Genomic DNA, 20,624 nt, shown 5'->3' with positions numbered 1-20,624 from the left:
CTCCCTCCTCCTTTTCTTCCTCCTCCTCCTCCCCATCTCCTCCTCTCCTTCCTTCTCTTCCTCCTCCTCCTTCTTCCTCATCTTCCTCCTCCATCTCTTCTTACTCCTTCCCTTCCTCCTCCTCCTCCTCTTCCTCAGCTTCCTGCTCTTCCTCCTCCATCTCCCTCCTCCTCCCCTCCACCATCTCCTCCTCCTTCTCTTCCCCATCTTCCTGCTACACCTCCTCCTTCTCTATCTCTTCCTCCTTCCTCAGCTTCCTGCTCCTCCTCCTCCATCTCCTCCTCCCCTTTACCATGTCCTCCTCCTCCTCCTCCCCTCCTTCTCTTCCTCATCTTCCTGCTCCTCCTCCTCTATCTCACTCCTCCTCCCCTCCACCATCTTCCTGCTACACCTCCTCCTTCTCTATCTCTTCCTCCTCCTCCTTCCTCTCTTCCTCAGTTTCCTGCTCCTCCTCCTCCATCTCCCTCCTCCTCCCCTCCACCATCTCCTCCTCCTCCTTCTCTTCCTCAGCTTCCTGCTCCTCCTCCTCCATCTCCCTCCTCCTCCCCTCCACCATCTCCTCCTCCTTCTCTTCCCCATCTTCCTGCTACACCTCCTCCTTCTCTATCTCTTCCTCCTCCCCCTCCTCCTCCTTCCTCTCTTCCTCAGCTTCCTGCTCCTCCTCCTCCATCTCCTCCTCCCCTTTACCATGTCCTCCTCCTCCTCATCTTCCTGCTCCTCCTCCTCCATCTCCCTCCTCCTCCCCTTTACCATGTCCTCCTCCTCATCTTCCTGCTCCTCCTTCTCTTCCTCACCCTCCTCCATCTCCTCCTTCTCTTCCTCTTCTTTCTCCTCTTCCTCCTCCTCCCCTCCCCTCCTTCACGACCACTGCCCACCCGGAGCTCCCCTGGCCTGGATCTCCCTCCTTCTCCCACCGTGTCATCCCCCTGCCTCAGTCTCCCCAGCACAGCCAACTCCCCCCCCCCAGGTCACTGTGTCTCCCTCCTCCTTCAGGGCGTCCCAGAGCTCAGGCTGGTCTCGAACTCGTGACAGTGCTCCAGCCTCAGCCTCTCGAGCGCCCGCGGTTCGGGTTGGCCTCGACCACCCTCCTGGCCATCCTCCTGCCTCGAGACTCCCAAATGCTGGATCTCACACTAGATGGGTCATGAGCCGGGACTCGAACGCGGGTCCTCTGGGAGAGCAGGAACTTGGCGAGTTCTAGGACAGCCCGGGCCTCAGGGAGAGTCTAGGGGCCGGGGCTTCCCTGAGGGACCCCCACCCCCGCCTGAAAACAAGGGGGAAGAGTCACAGGGAGGGGAAGGGATGGAGGGAGATGGGGGGAGATGGGGAGGGATGGAGGGAGATGGGGAGGGATGGAGGGAGATGGGGAGGGATGGAGGGAGATGGGGAGGGATGGAGGGAGATGGGGAGGGATGGAGGGAGATGGGGAGGGATAAAGACTGATGGAGGGAGATGGAGGGAAATGGAGGGAGAAGAAGAGGGATGGAGGGAGGAGGGAAAGGGAGAGGGATGGGGAGATGGAGAGGGATGGAGGAGGATGGAGGAGGAGGAGGAAGGGAGATGGGGAGGAATGAGGGAGATGGAGAGGGATGGAGGGAAATGGAGGGAGAAGGAGAGAGATGGGGAGAGATAGAGGGAGGAGTGAGATGGGGAGAGATGGAGGGAGATGGAGAGGGATGGAGGAGGAGGAAGGGATGGAGGGAGATGGGGAGGGATGGAGGGAGATGGGGAGGGATGGAGGGAGATGGAGAGGGTGGAGGGAGATGGAGAGGGTGGAGGGAGATGGAGAGGGATGGAGGGAGATGGAGAGGGTGGAGGGAGATGGAGAGGGTGGAGGGAGATGGAGAGGGATGGAGGGAGATGGAGAGGGATGGAGGGAGATGGAGAGGGATGGAGGGAGATGGAGAGGGATGTGAAGGGATAGAGAGGGATGGAAGCGAATGAGATGAAGAGGGTGGAGGGAGATGGAGGGGGATGGAGGGAGATTGAGGGATGGAGGGAGATGGGGAGGGATGGAGGGAATGAGATGGAGAGGGTTGGAGGGAGATGGGAAGGAACGGATGGAGATAGGGAGGGAGAGGGATGGAGGGAGATAGGGAGGAATTGAGCCAGATGGAGAAGGATGGAGGGAGATGGAGAGGGATGGGAGGATGGGGAGGGATGGAGGGAGATTGAGGGATGGAGGGAGATGGAGAGGGATGAGGGAGAAGATGGAGGGAGATGGGGAGGGATGGAGGGAGATGGAGAGGGATGGAGGGAGATGGGGAGGGATGGAGGGAGATGGGGAGGGATGGAGGGAGATGGGGAGGGATGGAGGGAGATGGAGAGGGATGGAGGGAGATGGAGGGATGGAGGGAGATGGAGAGGGATGGAGGGAGATGGAGGGATGGAGGGAGATGGGGAGGGATGGAGGGAGATGGAGAGGGTTGGAGGGAGATGGGAAGGAATGGATGGAGATAGGGAGGGAGAGGGATGGAGGGAGATGGGGAGGGATGGAGGGAGATGGGGAGGGATGGAGGGAGATGGGGAGGGATGGAGGGAGATGGGGAGGGATGGAGGGAGATGGGGAGGGATGGAGGGAGATGGGGAGGGATGGAGGGAGATGGGGAGGGATGGAGGGAGATGGAGAGGGATGGAGGGAGATGGGGAGGGATGGAGGGAGATGGGGAGGGATGGAGGGAGATGGGGAGGGATGGAGGGAGATGGGGAGGGATGTGGGAGATGGGGAGGGATGGAGGGAAATGGAGGGAGAAGGCGGGAAAGGGAGAGGGATGGAGGAGGATGGCGAGGGAGGAGGGAGATGGAGAGGGATGGAGGGAGATGGAGCCGGCAGGAAGGGCCTCGCCGAGGCAGCCCCGAGCGCGGCACCCCCAGATCCCCAGGGGAGAGCCGGGGGGGGGGGGGGGCGGACACTCACCTCCTCCTCCTCCTCCTTCAGCTCCGTGGATTTCTCCTCTTAGGGCTGCTTGTCCTCATCCCCACCCTCCTCCTCACCCCATGATCCCCATCCTCCTCCCATCCTCCTCCCCATCCCCTTCCCCATTCCATCCCGTCATCTCTTATTTCTTATTTATCTTTTTTTTCCCCCCAAAGACTCCGTGTCTGACGCTCCCCGGGGCTGTGGGGTTGTGTGGAGCTGTGGGGGCGTGGCCAGCCGTGGGGGCGTGGCCAGCCGTCTGAGCAGCCCTGTGGGGGCCCGGGACTCGAACCCGGGTCCCCTGGAGGAGCAGCGGGCGCCCCTGACCTCTGAGCTGTGGCCCTGGCTGCCCAGGGCGACCCCGAGGCTCTGCTGTGGATGAGGCCTGAGGAAGCCGAGCCCAGCTGCGCGGGTTCGGGAGCAACATTTTTCTTCATTTGCTTCATCTTATGATTTAGTCATTTTTTCATGTTCCTACCCTCCCCCCTGCTCCCCTTCTCTCCCTCCTCCTCTTCTTCCTCCTCCTCCTCCTCCTCCTCCCCATCTCCTCCTCTCCTTCCTTCTCTTCCTCCTCCTCCTTCTTCCTCATCTTCCTCCTTCTCTTCCTCCTCCTCCTCCTTCTCTTCCTCAGCTTCCTGCTCTTCCTCCTCCATCTCCCTCCTCCTCCCCTCCACCATCTCCTCCTCCTTCTCTTCCCCATCTTCCTGCTACACCTCCTCCTTCTCTATCTCTTCCTCCTTCCTCAGCTTCCTGCTCCTCCTCCTCCATCTCCTCCTCCCCTTTACCATGTCCTCCTCCTCCCCTCCTTCTCTTCCTCATCTTCCTGCTACTTCTTCTTCTCTTCCTCAGCTTCCTGCTCCTCCTCCTCTATCTCACTCCTCCTCCCCTCCACCATCTTCCTGCTACACCTCGTCCTTCTCTATCTCTTCCTCCTCCCCCTCCTCCTCCTTCCTCAGCTTCCTGCTCCTCCTCCTCCATCTCCTCCTCCCCTTTACCATGTCCTCCTCCTCCTCATCTTCCTGCTCCTCCTTCTCTTCCTCACCCTCCTCCATCTCCTCCTTCTCTTCCTCTTCTTTCTCATCTTCCTCCTCCTCCCCTCCCCTCCTCCACGACCACTGCCCATCCAGAGCTCCCCTGGCCTGGATCTCCCTCCTTCTCCCACCGTGTCATCCCCCTGCCTCAGTCTCCCCAGCACAGCCGACTCCCCCCCCCCCCCCGGTCACTGTGTCTCCCTCCTCCTTCAGGGTGGCCCGGAGCTCAGGCTGGTCTCGAACTCGTGACAGTGCCCCAGCCCCAGCCTCTCGAGCGCCCGGCGGTCCGGGCTGGCCTCGACCACCCTCCTGGCCATCCTCCTGCCTCGGGACTCCTAAATGCTGGGCTCAGGATCACGCGGGCACAGTCCCTGATCTCAAGCTAGACGGTCATGAGCCGGGACTCGAACCCGGATCCGTCAGGAGAGTCTAGGGGGCCGGGGCCTCCCAGAGGAACCCCCCCACGCCTGAAAACATGGGGGAAGAGTCACAGGGATGGCTGTTTGGGGACCCGGGCGGCTTTAGAGAGAGGGAAGGCTCTCGAAAGGGAGAGAGAGAAAAAAGAAATAAATAACCGAAAAAACACCAAAGAGGAGGAAAATGAAGAAAGATGAGAATAACAAAAAAAAAAAAAAACCTCAACCAAAGACAAAACAAACTAAAACAAACCAAAACCAAACCAAACAAAAAGCAAAATAAACAAAATCCAAACCAACCAAACAATAACCAAACCAAACAAAAACCAAACCAAACCAACCAATATCAAACCAAACCAACCAAAACCAAACCAAACCAAAATCAAACCAAACCAAACCAACCAAAAGAAACCAAAACCAAAAAATCAAACCAAACAAAGAAAAAGCAAAACAAACAAATCAAAACCCAAAGAAATAAATAAAAACCAAACCAACCACACAAATACCAAACCAAACCAAAATCCAGAACAAACCAAAACCAAAACAAACTAACAAAAATCAAACCAAACAAACCAAAACCAAACCAAAACCAACAAACCAAAAGAAACAAACCAAAACCAAAAGAAACAAACCAAAACCAACACACCAAAACCAAACCAAACAAACTGCAAAAAAAATAAAATAAAATAAAAATAATAAACAAACCAACCCACAAAAATGGCCAAACCGCTCCCCGCCCTGACGACCGGGTTTCGACGGGCCTAAAGCCATTTTCTGGGTTTGGGTTTTAGAGAGAGAGAAAAAGAGAAAAGAAAAGGCACCGAATGCGTTTGTTCCCCGATGCATCACGGGCCCCAAAGGAAGAACCCGATCCCGACCCGGACCCGACCCACCCGGGGCTGACCTCGAACTCGCGGAGAAGGCGGCAGAGAAGACAGGACCCGGAGTTTAAAAAAAAAAAAAAATTGTATTTACTGAGAAGCATTCAGGATGTCAACACAACGGCCGCGGTTGGTTTTTTTTCTCTCTCTCTCTCTCTCTTTTCCCCTCCTCTCTCTATCTCTCTCTCCTTCTCTGCGGTTACAGGGTGGTGTGGACGGGGCGGGGGACGACGGACGGGGGGGGGGGAGAAAGGGGGAGGATGTTCGTAGAAGCTGGAGGAGGAGGAGGAGGAGGAGGAGGAGGACCAACGAAAACAAAAAAGCAAAATCAAAACGATAGAGGGTGGGGGAAAAAAATAACCAAATAACCAAAAAAAAAAACCAACACCCCAAAACCCTACCGTCCCCCACGACCTGCTGGCAATCCATCCCCCCGCGCCCGTTTTTCTCCAACCCCCAAGACCGGCCCCGGCGAGGTTAGTGGCCACCGAACAGACCGAGAAAAAACTAAAAATTAAAAAAAAAAAAAAAAAAAAAAAAAAAAAAAAAAATGAAATAAAATAAAATAAAGAGAATTAACCGCCGGGACGGGGCCCCGCCTCGGAGAGACGAATTCGGTAGCGTGTTCGCTGGACGAGAAAAGATGAAAAAAAAAGGAGAAAAAAGAAAAAAAAAATACACTGTACAATTGGTTAAAAACGAATCTTTCTTACGTGGCCTGGACGTTCCCGATTTTTTGTTTGTTTGTTTGTTTGTTTGTCTTTTTTGTCTTTCTTTCAAAGGAGTGAAGTGAGCTGTGTACAAGGGGGGGTTAAATGCTTTTATAGACGAGAGGAAAAAAAAAAAAAGTAAAACAGAACAAAAAAAAAAAAAACCCGAAAACAACGAAAACCAAAAATTAATAAAACGAGAATGAAAACTGCGCCGGAACCGACTTATTATTCGTCATCGTCGTCCTCCTCCTCCTCCTCGTCCTCCTCCTCCTCTTCTTCCTCCTCGTCCTCCTCCTCCTCTTCGTCGTCCTCCTCCTCCTTCTTCTTCTTGCTCTTCTCGGCCTTCACGACCCCCTTCTTGGCGGCGTCCGGCTTGCCTTTAGCTCTGTAGGCGGCGATGTCCTGCGGGGGCGAGGAGGCGAGGAGGGTGATTGATGGGGAGGGATGGGGGGAGGGATGGAGGGGGATGGGGAGGGATGGAGGGAGATGGAGAGAGATGGAGAGGGATGGAGGGAGAAGGAGGGAAATGGAGGGAGAAGGATGGAGAGGGATGGAGGAGGATGGGGAGGGATGGAGAGGGATGGAGAGAGATGGAGAGGGATGGAGAGGGATGGAGGGGGATGGGGAGGGATGGAGGGGGATGGAGAGAGATGGAGAGGGATGGAGGGAGATGGAGAGGGATGGAGAGGGATGGAGAGAGATGGAGAGGGATGGAGGGAGATGGAGAGAGATGGAGAGGGATGGAGGGAGAAGGAGGGAAATGGAGGGAGAAGGATGGAGAGGGATGGAGGGAGAAGGAGGGAAATGGAGGGAGAAGGATGGAGAGGGATGGAGGAGGATGGGGAGGGATGGAGGGAGATGGAGAGGGATGGAGAGGGATGGAGAGAGATGGAGAGGGATGGAGAGGGATGGAGAGAGATGGAGAGAGATGGAGAGGGATGAGAGAGATGGAGAGGAGATGGAGGAGGTGGGAGATGGAGGAGAGGATGGAGAGGGATGGAGGGAGAAGGGAGGGGAAATGGAGGGAGAAGGATGGAGAGGGATGGAGGGAGAAGGAGGGAAATGGAGGGAGAAGGATGAGAGGGATGGAGGAGGATGGGAGGGATGGAGGGAGAAGGAGAGGATGGAGGGAAGAGGATGGGGGAGAAGGATGGAGAGGGATGGAGGAGGATGGGGAGGGATGGAGGGAGATGGAGAGGGATGGAGAGGGATGGAGAGAGATGGAGAGGGATGGAGAGGGATGGAGAGAGATGGAGAGGGATGGAGAGGGATGGAGAGAGATGGAGAGAGATGGAGAGGGATGGAGGGAGAAGGAGGGAAATGGAGGGAGAAGGATGGAGAGGGATGGAGGGAGAAGGAGGGAAATGGAGGGAGAAGGATGGAGAGGGATGGAGGAGGATGGGGAGGGATGGAGGGAGATGGAGAGAGATGGAGAGGGATGGAGAGGGATGGAGAGGGATGGAGAGAGATGGAGAGAGATGGAGAGGGATGGAGGGAGAAGGAGGGAAATGGAGGGAGAAGGATGGAGAGGGATGGAGGGAGAAGGATGGAGAGGGATGGAGGGAGAAGGATGGAGAGGGATGGAGGAGGATGGAGAGGGATGGAGGGGGATGGAGGGAGAAGGAGGGAAATGGAGGGAGAAGGATGGAGAGGGATGGAGGAGGATGGGGAGGGATGGAGGGAGATGGAGAGAGATGGAGAGGGATGGAGAGAGACGGAGAGGGATGGAGAGAGATGGAGAGGGATGGAGGGAGAAGGAGGGAAATGGAGGGAGAAGGATGGAGAGGGATGGAGGAGGATGGAGAGGGATGGAGGGAGAAGGAGGGAAATGGAGGGAGAAGGAGGGAAATGGAGGGAGAAGGATGGAGAGGGATGGAGGAGGATGGGGAGGGATGGAGGGAGCTGAAGAAGGATGGAGAGAAATGAGAGGGATGGAGAGGATGGAGGGAGATGGAGGCAGATTGACAGGGATGGAGAAGGATGGAGGGAGGTTGGGAGGGATGGAGGGAGATAGAGAAGGATGAGGGGACATGGAGAGGGATGGAGAGAGAAGGAGAGGGATGGAGAAGGATGGGGAGGTATAGAGAGGGATGGAGGGAGATGGAGAGGGATGGAGAGAGATGGAGGAGGATGGAGAGGGATGGAGGGAGATGAAGGATGGAGAGAAATGAGAGGGATGGAGAGGATGGAAAGAGATGGAGGCAGATTGAGAGGGATGGAGCGGGATGGAGGGGAATGAGATGGAGGATGGATGGGGATGGAGAGGGATGGAGGGAGATGGGAAGGGATGAAGGGAGATGGAGGGAGATGGGGAGGGATGGAGGGAGATGGGGAGGGATGGAGGAGGATGGGGAGGGATGGAGGGAGATGGAGAGGGATGAAGGGAGATGGAGAGGGATGGAGGGAGATGGGGAGGGATGAAGGGAGATGGAGAAGGATGGGGAGGTATAGAGAGGGATGGAGGGAGATGGGGAGGGATGGAGGGAGATGAAGGATGGAGAGAAATGAGAGGGATGGAGAGGATGGAAAGAGATGGAGGCAGATTGAGAGGGATGGAGGGAGATGGAGCGGGATGGAAGGAGACAGAGGAATGAAGGGAGATGGGGAGAAATGGAGGGAGATGGGGAGGGATAGAGAGATGGAGGGTGATGGAAAGGGATGGAGGGAAATGGTGGGATTGAGAGGGATGGAGGGAGATGGATGGAGATGGAGGGAGATTGAGGGATGGAGAGAGATGGAGAGGGATGGAGGGGAATGAGATGGAGGATGGATGGGGATGGAGAGGGATGGAGGAGGATGGAGGGGAATGAGATGGAGGATGGATGGGGATGGAGAAGGATGGGGAGGGATAGAGGGAGATGGGGAGGGATAGAGGGAGATGGAGGGGGATGGTGGGAGACAGGGAGGAATTGAGCGAGATGGAGAAGGATGGAGAGAGACGGAGAGGGATGGAGGGAGATGGAGAGGGATAGAGGGAGATGGAGGGAGATTGAGGGATGGAGAGAGATGGAGAGGGATGGAGGGGAATGAGATGGAGGAGGGATGGGATGGAGAGGGATGGAGGAGGATGGAGGGGAATGAGATGGAGGATGGATGGGGATGGAGAAGGATGGGGAGGTATAGAGGGAGATGGGGAGGGATGGAGGGAGATGGGGAGGTATAGAGGGAGATGGAGAGGGATGGAGGGAGATGGGGAGGGATGGAGGGAGATGGGGAGGGATGGAGGGAGATGGAGAGGGATGGAGGGAGATTGAGGGAGACTGAGGGGAATGAGATGGAGATGCATGGAGAGGGATGGAAAGGAATACAGGGAGATGGGGAGGGATGGAGAGAAATGGAGAGAGACGGAGGGAGATGGAGAGGGATGAGGAAGATGGAGGGTGATAAAGTGGAATGGAGGGAGATTGTGAGGGAGGGAGGGAGATGGAGAGGGATCAGGAGGGATGGAGAGGGATGAAGAGTGATGGATGGAGATGGAGAGGGATGGAGAGGAATAAAGGAAGATGGAGAGGGATAAAGGAAGATTGTGAGGGAGATGGAGAGGGATGAAGGAGGATGGAGAGAGATTGTGAGGGATAGAGGGATGGAGGAAGATTGTGAGGGATAGAGGGATGGAGCGGGATGGAAAGGGATGGAGGAAGATGGAGCGGGATGGAGGGAGATGAGAAGGGATAGAGAGAGATGGAGGGTGATGGAGAGGGATGGAGAGAGAGACTAAGGGATGGAGAGAGATGGAGAGAGATAGAGAGGAATGGAGGGAGATTGTGAGGGAGATGGAGAGGGATGGAGGAAGACCGAGGGATGGAGGGAGGAAGGTGATGGGGAGGGATGGAGGGAGATGAAGAGGGATAGAGGGAAATGAGAGGGATGGAGGGAGATGGGGAGAGATGAAGGGAGAGAGGGAGGAGAGGAACTGAGCAAGATGGAGAAGGATGGAGATGGAGGGAGATGGAGGGAAATGGGGTGGGATGGAGGAGATGGAGGGAAACTGAGGGAATGAGATGGAGATGGATGGGGAGGGATGAAGGGAGATGGGGAGGGATGGAGTGAGAGATGGACGGAGGATGGAGAGGAATGAAGGGAGACGGAGGGGGATGGGGAGGGATGGAGGGAGATGGGGAGGGATGGAGAGAGATGGGGAGGGATGGAGGGAGATGGGGAGGGATGGAGGGAGATGGGGAGGGATGGAGGGAGATGGAGAGGGATGGAGGGAGATGGGGAGGGATGGAGGGAGATGGAGAGGGATGGAGGGAGATGGGGAGGGATGGAGGGAGATGGGGAGGGATGGAGAGAGATGGGGAGGGATGGAGGGAGATGGAGAGGGATGGAGGGAGATGGGGAGGGATGGAGGGAGATGGGGAGGGATGAAGGAGGATGGAGAGAAATGGAGGGAGATGGTGAGGGATAGAGAGATGGAGGAGGATGGAGGGAAATGGGGGATGGAGAGGGATGAAGGAAGACGGGGAGGGCTGGAGGAGGGAGATGAAGAGGGATGGAAAGGGATGGAGGAGGAGGAAGGGAAATAGTGGGAGATTGAGGAGGATGGAGGGAGATGGAGATGGGAGGATGGAGAGAGATGGAGAGAGATGGAGAGGGATAGAGGGGAATGAGATGAAGAGGGACGGAGGGAGACTGAGGGATGGAGGATGATGGGGAGGATGGAGGGAGATGGGGAGGAATGGAGGGAGATCAGGGAGATGGAGAAGGATGAAGGAAGATGGAGGAGGACGGAGAGGGATGGAGGAGGACGGAGAGGGATGGGGGAGGTCGGAGAGGGATGGAGGAGGATGGGGGAGGACGGAGAGGGATGGAGGAGGATGGGGAGGACGGAGGAGGATGGGGAGGACGAAGAGGACGGAGAGGGATGGATGGAGATGGATGGAGAAGGATGCAGAGGGATGGAGGAGGATGGAGGGAGATGGAGAAGAATAGAGGAAGATGGAGGAGGATGGAGGAGGACGGAGAGGGGTGGAGGAGGACGGGGGGAGGACGCAGAGGGATGGAGGGAGATGGAGGAGGACGGACAGGGACGGATGGAGGAGGAAGCAGGAGGATGGAGAAGAACAGAGGGAGACGGAGAAGGCTGCGGGGAGGACGCGGGGAGGACGGGGGGAGGACGGGGGGGAGGGCGGGGAGGACGGGGAGGCGGCCCCCGGCTCACCTTCTCGTACTTCTCCTTCAGCTTGGCCGCCTTCTTCTCGTACGGCTGCTTGTCGTCGGCGGCTGTGTTGTTCCACATCTCCCCCAGCTTCTTGGCCACGTCGCCGATGGACAGGCCCGGGTGCTCGCCCTTGATCTTGGGGCGGTACTCGGAGCAGAAGAGGAAGAAGGCCGAGCTGGGGGGTGGGGGGCGGGGGGGTCAGAGGTCAGGATCTGGGGGTGCCAGGAAGAGGGGGACCCACGCGACGAGCCCCCCCCCCGATCACCAGGGACACAGCGTCCACGCCGGAGGGACGCGGTGAGGGACAGAGAAAAAGGGGGGACCCAGGCCGGGAGCCCCCCAAAAGCCGGAGGGTCCCAGTGACACAGCGTGGAAAAAAGGGGGGGACCCACGCCTGGAGCCCCCCAAATACCAGGGGCCTGAGAGTCCCAGTAAGGGACACAGAAAGAGGGGACCCACGCCCCAAGCCCCCAAGAACTAGAGGGTCCCAGTGACAGTGTCCAGAAAAAGGGGGGACCCACGCCTGGAGCCCCCCAAAACCAGAGGTCTCAGTGACACAGTGTCCAGAAAAAGGGGGGACCTAAGCCTCAAGCCCCCCAATAACTCAGAGGCCTGAGAGTCCCAGTAAGGGACACAGAAAGAGGGGACCCACGCCCCAAGCCCCCAAGAACTAGAGGGTCCCAGTGACAGTGTCCAGAAAAAGGGGGGACCCACGCCTGGAGCCCCCCAAAACCAGAGGTCTCAGTGACACAGTGTCCAGAAAAAGGGGGGACCTAAGCCTCAAGCCCCCCAATAACCAGAGGCCTGAGAGTCCCAGTAAGGGACACAGAAAGAGGGGACCCACGCCTCAACCCCCCAAGAACTAGAGGGTCCCAGTGACAGTGTCCAGAAAAAGGGGGGACCCACGCCTGGAGCCCCCCAAAAGCCAGAGGTCTCAGTGACACAGTGTCCAGAAAAAGGGGGGACCTAAGCCTCAAGCCCCCCAATAACCAGAGGCCTGAGAGTCCCAGTAAGGGACACAGAAAGAGGGGACCCACGCCCCAAGCCCCCCAAAAGCCAGAGAGTACCAGTGACAGTGTCCAAAAAAGGGGGACCCACACCTCGAGCCCTCCCCAAAAACAGAGGGTCCCCCTTTTTCTGGACACTGTCACTGGACCCTCTGTTTTTGGGGAGGGCTCCCCAAAAGCCCGAGAGTCCATTGACACAGGGTAGAGAAAGGGGGACCCAGGCCTGGAGCCCCCCAAAAGCCGGAGGGTCCCAGTGACATAGTGTGTAAAAAAAGGGGGGACCCATGCCTCAAGCCCCCCAAAAGCCGGAGGGTCCCAGTGACATGGTGAACCAAAAATGGGGGACCCCTCTGAGCGCCCCAAAAGCCGGAGGGTTGCAGTGACGCAAGTGTGGAAAAAAGGGGGACCTAAGCCTCAAGCCCCCCAATAACCAGAGGCCTGAGAGTCCCAGTAAGGGTCACAGCATGGAAAAAGGGGACCCACGCCACGAGCCCCCCAAAAGCCAGGGGGCTCCCAGTGACACGGTGTCCACAAAAAGGGCACCCCCATAACCAGAGGGTCCCAGTGATAGTGTCCAAAAAGGGGGACCCATGCCTCGAGCCCCCCAAAAACAGAGGGTCCCAGTGACAGTGTCCAGAAAAAGGGGGACCCGCACCCCAAACCCCTAAAAAATCGGAGCGTCCCAGTGACATAGTGTCCAGAAAAAGGGGGACCCAAGTCCCCCAATAACCAGGGGCCTGAGAGTCCGGTAAGGGACACAGAAAGAGGGGACCCACGCCACAAGCCCCCCAAAAGCCAGAGGGTCCCAGTGATAGTGTCCAGAGAAAGGGGGGACCCATGCCAGAGACCCCCAAAAGCCAGAGGGTCCCAGTGATAGTGTCCAGAAAAGGGGGACCCAAGCCCGAGCCCCCCAATAACCAGAGGCCTGAGAGTCGCAGTAAGGGACACAGAAAGAGGGGACCCACGCCACAAGCCCCCCTAAAGCCAGAGGGTCCCAGTGATAGTGTCCAGAGAAAGGGGGGGACCCATGCCAGAGACCCCCAAAAGCCAGAGGGTCCCAGTGATAGTGTCCAGAAAAGGGGGACCCAAGCCCGAGCCCCCCAATAACCAGAGGCCTGAGAGTCCCAGTAAGGGACACAGAAAAAGGGGACCCACACCTCGGCCCCCCAATAACTAGAGGATCCCAGTGACACAGGGTAGAGAAAGGGGGACCCAGGCCTTGAGCCCCCCAAAAGCCAGAGGGTCCCAGTGACACAGGGTAGAGAAAGGGGGACCCAGGCCTGGAGCCCCCCAATATCCCTGAGAGTCCCGGGAAGCGACACAGGGTACCAGAAAGGGGGTCCCCCACCCCCCGGCCCCCCAAAAGCCGGGCACTCACGGGGGCCTCTTGGGGGCGTTGGGGTCCTTGAACTTCTTCTTGGGTTCGCCCTTGGGGGGGATGTAGGACTTCATCTCCCGCTCGTAGCGGGCCTTGTCGGCCTTGGCCATGTCCTCAAACTTCCCCTTCTCCTTGGCGGACATGGTCTGCAAAGTGGGGGGACAGGGGGACCCCCAAAATCACACCCCAGCCCAGCCAACCCCAGCCCAGCCCAGCCCCAGCCTCCAGGGTCACCCCTACGCCCTCCTGAGCGGCGGGGAGGCTGAGGCGATGGGATGGGGACCCCGGGGAGGGGTCTGGTGGGGGTCCCCCAAAACCTCTGGGTCCCCCAAAACTCCAGGGCCCCCCAAAATCGCACCCCACCCCAGCCCCGCTTCCATGGATGCCCCTAAGCCCTCATCCTCCTGGGCGGGGAGGCTGAAGCGATGGGATGGGGACCCCAGGGAGGGAGGGGTTCAGCAGGAGGGCGATGGGGGTCCCCCAAACACTGGGGCCCCCCAAACACTGGGGGCCCCCCAAAATCATACCCCACCCCAGCCCAGCCTCCAGGGATGCCCCTACGCCCTCCTCCTCCTGGGCGAGGATGCTGAGATGATGGGGACCCCAAGGAGGGGGTCCAATGGGGGTCCCCCAAAACTCCAGGGCCCCCCAAAATCATACCCCACCCCAGCCCAGCCTCCAGGGTCGCCCCTACGCCCTCCTGATCGGCGGGGAGGCTGTGGCAATGGGATGGGGACCCCGGGAAGGGATCCAATGGGGGTCCCCCCAAACCCCAGGGCCCCCCGAAATCGGGGTCCCCCCCTCACCTTCCACCTCTCCGAGCATTTCTTGGAGAACTCTGAAAAGTTGACCGAGGCGTCTGGATGCTTCTTCTTGTGTTCCTCCCGGCAGGTCTGCACGAAGAAGGCATACGACGACATCTTCCCCCGAGGTTTTTTGGGGTCCCCCTTGCCCATGGTTCAAGCTGCTGGTCTGGGGGGGAGGAGGGAGGAGGTCAGAGCCCCCCAAAACCCTCCAGAGTCGTGCCCTCCCCCCCACGGGATGGGGTGAGTGGGGGAACCGATGCTGAAGGTCCGGGGTATCACCCCAAAAAGCATGGGCCCATGCACCCCCAAATTTGGGGGACCCCACAAGACCTCGGGGTCCACAGAAAAGAGCCTAAGTGATTGCTGCTGAACCCCAAGATGGGGTACATGAGGCCAAAGGACACAAGTGTCACCCCAAAAAGCGCCCCGCCCGGGCACACCCAAAATTTGGGGGTTCACAAGGCCTCAGGGTCCCCAGGAAAAGGCCTCAGCTGATTCCTACAAAGAAGGGGCTAAAGCCCAGGACGGGGAACGCGAGGCCCAAGCGCCCAAGGATCTGGGTGTCACCCCCAAAAGCGCAGGCCCATGCACCCCCAAATTTTAGGGGTCCTCAGGGCCCCCAGAAAAAGCCCCAGCTAATTCCTAAAAGGCAGTTGAACCCCAGAACGAGGCATGGGGAGAGAAAACACACACGCCAAAGCACAACCACTAAAGGTCCTGGGTGTCCCCCCAAAATGCAGGCCCGGTACCCCCAAATTTGGGGGGTTCACAAGGCCTCTGGGTCCCCAGAAAGAAGCCTCAGCCCATTCCCAACAAAGGGCTGAACCCCAGGATGGGGCACGCGAGGCACATGCGCCAAAGGTTTTGGGTGTCACCCCAAAAAACGCAGGCCCGGGCACCCCCAATCCCAGGGTCCCCCCAAAAGCCCTGGCCCATCCCTACAAGGAAGGGGCTGACCCCCAGGACGGGGCACAGAGGGCAGGACCCACAGCCCCCACTAGAGGTCCTGGGGGTCACCCCAAAAGTGCAGGCCACGGGACACCCCCGCTCCGCCCACGGGGGGACACCAAAACAGCCCTCCCCCCACCGCATTCCGTTAGAGACTGGGCGAGTGTGAGCTTGGGGGGGAGGGGAAGGAGGAGTGGGAGGAAGGAGAGGGGCACCCCAACTTATGTCAGGGGACACCCCAACTTTGGCCAACTCTGATCGCCCCCCCTGAGTGAGGGTGAGCCTTCAGGGGGAGGGGAGGGGGGAGGGAAAGACGGGGGACCCCTGAAGGAGACTCTCTCCCCCCAAAACCTGGGGTCACCCCAACTTGAGGGGACACCCCGACTTTGGCCAACCCTGATCCCCTCCTTGAGTGAGTCTATTCCAGGGGGGAGGGGAGGAGGGATGGGGGAGGGAAGGAGGGAGGGAGGAAGGAAGGAGGGGGAGAAGAGGAGAGAGGGCAGGAGGGGGGAGGGATGGGGACACCCCAACTTGAGGGGACACCCCGACTTTGGCCAACCCTGATTCCCCCCTTGAGTGAGTCTATTCCAGGGGGGAGGGGAGGAGGGGAGAGAGGAGGAGGAGGAGGGAGGGGAGGGAAGGAGGAGGGAGGGAACCCCAACGGGGGGAGGGAAGGAGGAGGGAGGAGAGGAGGGTTGGGGGAGGGAAGCAGGGGGATGAGGAGGGAGGGCAGAAGAGGAGACACCCCAACTTTGGCCAACCCTGATCCCCCTCCTTGAAGGAGTCTATTCCAGGGGGGAGGGTAGGAGGAGGGAGGGGAGGAGGGAAGAAGGGGGGACACCCCCATCCCCCCCAAAAGAGGAGAAGGACCCAAGCCTCCTGCTCTCTCTCCCCAATCCGGGGACCCCGGGGGGGCAGAGTCGGGGTGTCCCCGGAAGCGCGCGCGCATGCGCAGGGGGGATTCCCGCCCTCCCCCCTCTATGGGGGGAGGAGGAGGGGGGGACACCCCGACGGGCCGCCACGTGCGGCCCGTCCCCCCCATTCTGTGCACCGCGCTCGCTCCCGGGGAGACGCAGGGGAGGAGGGAGAGGCGGAATGGCGGCCCCGCGTCTCCTTCCCGCCAACATGGCGGCCTCCCTTTGTGCGCGCGCGCCTCTTCCGGGAGGAGCCGCCGCCATTTTGAGGAAGGGGGCGGAGCGAGGGAGGGGCGGGGCGAGGGCGGAGCCAAGCGAGCGCGCCGCAAGAGACCCGCAGCCATTTTGAGGCAGGGGGCGGGGCGAGGGAGGGACAGAAGGCGGAGCCAGGCCCTCATTAACAGAGGAGCCGCAGCCATTTTGAGGCAGAGGGCGGGAACAGGGAGGGGGAAGTGGGCGGAGCCGGAGAGGACTCAAAGTGCGGAGGTAGTAGCCGCCGCCATTTTGAGAGGAGGGAAGGGGCGGAGCCTTGCGGGCGGGAGAGCGCGCGCGCGGGCCGGCTTCTCCCCGGGTGTGAGAGGCAGCCGCCGCCATTTTGAGGGGAGAAAAGGGGCGGGGCCGGGCGCCGAGCGGGAGCGCGCACGCGCGGGAAGCCCGCCCCCGCCATTTTGAGGGCGGAAAAGGGGCGGGACCGGGCGGGCGCGCAGGCGCGGGAGGCCTCTCCGCCCGCCCCGCCCTCCCTCCCTCCGCATCCCGTCGTCCCCCGCGCGCCCGCGCTTCTCCTCACACACACAGACACACACACACACAGAGCCACACGGCGCGCGCACGCACGCACGCACGCGGGCGAGCGGGCGCCTGAGAGAGCGAGCTCTAGAGAGAGAGAGAGAGAGACAGAGAGAGCGAGCTAGAGCGAGAGAGAGGGGGAAAAAACGACCCAAAAGTTACCTCAGAACCGCGTCCTCCCCCCCTTCCCCGCCCTCCCCCCCCCCTCAGAACCGCCTTGTTTCTCGTCAACATGGAGTCGGCCATGTTCCCCCCCGCGTCGTCCTCCCTCCCTCCCCTCTCTCTCTCTCTGTCCCCCCCACAGCCCCCTCCCCCCTCCCCAGCCCTCCTCCCCTCGAACGAACCATCGCCTCAGGGACCCCCCTCCCCCCCTCTTCCCTCCCCCCCTCAAAGGAGACCCTGAGGGAGGGGAGGGCGGGAAGGGGGAGGGAGTGGGGGGGGACGCGCAGCCCTCCCCCCCGCCGTCCCCCCCCCTCTCCTCACCCGCCTTTGTGTGTCTGAGAGAGAGAGAGAGAGAGAGAGATTGAGAGAGAAAAGCCCGTGGGGAGGGAGGGAGGGAGGGGGGAGGGCGATTCCCGCCCTCCCCCCTCCCTCCCTCCCTCCCTCCGTCCTCCCCTCCCCTCCCCCCCCACCCTCGCTCGCTCGCTCGCTCCCTTCCCTCACTCACCGGGCCCCGCGAGGCGCTTGCCGCTGCCTCCTTTTCCCCCACGGTCCGCGCGGCGTCCCGTCCCGTGACGTGAAAAGAGAGAGCGAGAGAGAGAGAGAGAGAGAGAGAGGGGAGGGCGGGTTGGGGGGGAAGGGGGAGGGCGGGGAGGACCGAGAGCTCGAGGGGGAGACACAAGCGAGAGAGAGAGAGAGAGAGAGAGCGAGACACAGAGCAGTCCCGGCCGTCTCCAGCCTCCTCACTCGCCTCGCTCGCTCGCTCGCTCGCTCCGCGCGTTCCCCGGAACCCCCCCCTCCTCCTCCTCCTCCCTCCCTCCTCCTCCCTCCTCCCCTCCTCCGCCTCTCCTCCCTCCTCCCTCCCCCCCCCCACCAGCGCGTCCTCCCATTGGCCGACGCCTCCTCACGCCGTGCTCCCATTGGCCGGCGCCGTCCCATTGTCCGGAGCAGCGGCCGCCGCCCATTGGCCCTCGCCGGAGACACGTCACCAGGCCTGGAAACAGCGCGCAAATCTGAACGCGGGGGGCCTCCCCGGAGGGGGGGGGGGGAGGACGCGCGCGGGGGTCCCGGGGCGGTGGGGGGGGAGGATGGGGGGGGAGGGGGGTGGGGAGGACGTGTGTGTGTGTGTGTGTGTGTGTCTCTGTGTCTGGGTGTGAGTCTATGTGTGTGTGTGTGTGTGTCCGTCTCTGTGTCTGGGTGTGAGTCTGTGTGTGTGTGTGTGTGTGTCCGTCTCTGTGTCTGGGTGTGAGTCTGTGTGTGTGTGTGTCTGTGTGTGTGACTGTGTCTGGGTGTGAGTCTGTGTGTGTGACTGTGTCTGTGTGTGTGTCTGTGTGTGTGTCTGTGTGTGTGTGTCTCTGTGTGTGTGTCTCTGTGTCTGGGTGTGAGTCTGTGTGTGTGACTGTGTCTCTGTGTGTGTGTGTCTCTGTGTCTCTGTGTGTGTCTGTGTGTGTCTGGGTGTTTGTCTGTGACTGTGTGTCTGTGTGTGTGTGACTGTGTCTCTGTGTGTGTGTGTCTCTGTGTCTGGGTGTGAGTCTGTGTGTGTGACTGTGTCTCTGTGTGTGTCCGTCTCTGTGTCTCTGTGTGAGTCTCTGTGTCTGTGTGTGTGTCTGTGTGTGTCTGGGTGTTTGTCTGTGACTGTGTGTCTGTGTGCGTTAGTCTGTGTGTCCGTCTCTGTGTCTGTGTGTGAGTCTGTGTGTGTGTCTCTGTGTCTGTGTGTGTGTCTGTGTGTTTGTCTGTGACTGTGTGTCTGTGTGTGTGTGACTGTGTCTCTGTGTGTGTCCGTCTCTGTCTCTGTGTGTGTGTCTCTGTGTCTGGGTGTGTGTCTGTGTGTGTCTGTGTGTCCGTCTCTGTGTCTGGGTGTGAGTCTGTGTGTGTGAGTCTGTGTGTGTCTGTGTGTCCGTCTCTGTGTCTGGGTGTGAGTCTGTGTGTGTGTGACTGTGTCTCTGTGTGTGTGTGTCTCTGTGTCTGGGTGTGAGTCTGTGTGTGTGACTGTGTCTCTGTGTGTGTCCGTCTCTGTGTCTGTGTGTGTGTCTGTGTCTGGGTGTTTGTCTGTGACTGTGTGTCTGTGTGTGTGTCTGTGTGTGTGTCTGTGTGTGTGAGTCTGTGTGTGTGTGACTGTGTCTCTGTGTGTGTGTCTGTGTGTTTGTCTGTGACTGTGTGTCTGTGTGTGTGTGACTGTGTCTCTGTGTGTGTCCGTCTCTGTCTCTGTGTGTGTGTCTCTGTGTCTGGGTGTGTGTGTCTGTGTGTCTGTGTGTCCGTCTCTGTGTCTGTGTGTGAGTCTGTGTGTGTGTGACTGTGTCTCTGTGTGTGTGTGTCTCTGTGTCTGGGTGTGAGTCTGTGTGTGTGACTGTGTCTCTGTGTGTGTGTGTCTCTGTGTCTGGGTGTGAGTCTGTGTCTCTGTGTGTGTCCGTCTCTGTGTCTCTGTGTGAGTCTCTGTGTCTGTGTGTGTGTCTGTGTGTGTCTGGGTGTTTGTCTGTGACTGTGTGTCTGTGTGTGTGAGTCTGTGTGTCCGTCTCTGTGTCTGTGTGTGAGTCTGTGTGTGTGTGACTGTGTCTCTGTGTGTGTGTCTGGGTGTTTGTCTGTGACTGTGTGTCTGTGTGTGTGTGACTGTGTCTCTGTGTGTGTCCGTCTCTGTCTCTGTGTGTGTGTCTCTGTGTCTGGGTGTGTTTCTGTGTGTGTCTGTGTGTCCGTCTCTGTGTCTGGGTGTGAGTCTGTGTGTGTGTGACTGTGTCTGTGTGTGTGTGTGTCTCTGTGTCTGGGTGTGAGTCTGTGTGTGTGTGACTGTGTCTCTGTGTCTGTGTGTCTCTGTCTGGGTGTGAGTCTGTGTGTGTGACTGTGTCTCTGTGTGTGTGTGTCTCTGTGTCTGGATGTGTGTCTGTGTGTGTCTGGGTGTTTGTCTGTGACTGTGTGTCTGTGTGTGTGAGTCTGTGTGTGTGTGACTGTCTCTGTCTGTGTGTGTGTCTGTGTGTTTGTCTGTGACTGTGTGTCTGTGTGTGTGTGACTGTGTCTCTGTGTGTGTCCGTCTCTGTCTCTGTGTGTGTGTCTCTGTGTCTGGGTGTGTGTCTGTGTGTGTCTGTGTGTCCGTCTCTGTGTCTGTGTGTGAGTCTGTGTGTGTGTGACTGTGTCTCTGTGTGTGTGTGTCTCTGTGTCTGGGTGTGAGTCTGGGTGTGTGTGACTGTGTCTCTGTGTCTGGGTGTGAGTCTGTGTGTGTGACTGTGTCTCTGTGTGTGTCCGTCTCTGTGTCTCTGTGTGAGTCTCTGTGTCTGTGTGTGTGTCTGGGTGTTTGTCTGTGACTGTGTGTCTGTGTGCGTGAGTCTGTGTGTCCGTCTCTGTGTCTGTGTGTGAGTCTGTGTGTGTGTGACTGTGTCTCTGTGTGTGTGTGTCTCTGTGTCTGTGTGTGAGTCTGTGTGTTTGTCTGTGACTGTGTGTGTGTGACTGTGTCTCTGTGTGTGTCCGTCTCTGTCTGTGTGTGTGTGTCTCTGTGTCTGGGTGTGTGTCTGTGTGTGT

At 59.0% G+C, this 20,624-nt stretch overlaps 1 protein-coding gene across 1 annotated transcript; it reads right to left on the bottom strand.

Annotated features, from left to right (window-relative positions):
* Positions 1-5,311: 5,311 nt before the first annotated feature.
* Positions 5,312-17,904, bottom strand: LOC132646026 (high mobility group protein B1). The gene is made up of 5 exons (XM_060375925.1): positions 17,626-17,904; positions 14,311-14,476; positions 13,505-13,650; positions 11,120-11,294; positions 5,312-6,360 (listed from the first exon to the last, which is right to left on the bottom strand). The coding sequence occupies exons 2-5, from the start codon at positions 14,458-14,460 to the stop codon at positions 6,184-6,186; spliced, it is 648 nt and encodes a 215-aa protein (XP_060231908.1). The 5' UTR covers positions 14,461-14,476; positions 17,626-17,904; the 3' UTR covers positions 5,312-6,183.
* Positions 17,905-20,624: the final 2,720 nt, after the last annotated feature.

The sequence above is a fragment of the Meriones unguiculatus genome, assembly GCF_030254825.1.
Source record: "Meriones unguiculatus strain TT.TT164.6M chromosome 13 unlocalized genomic scaffold, Bangor_MerUng_6.1 Chr13_unordered_Scaffold_111, whole genome shotgun sequence".
NCBI lineage: Eukaryota > Metazoa > Chordata > Mammalia > Rodentia > Muridae > Meriones > Meriones unguiculatus.
This window is presented reverse-complemented; position numbering and strand designations above follow the sequence as displayed.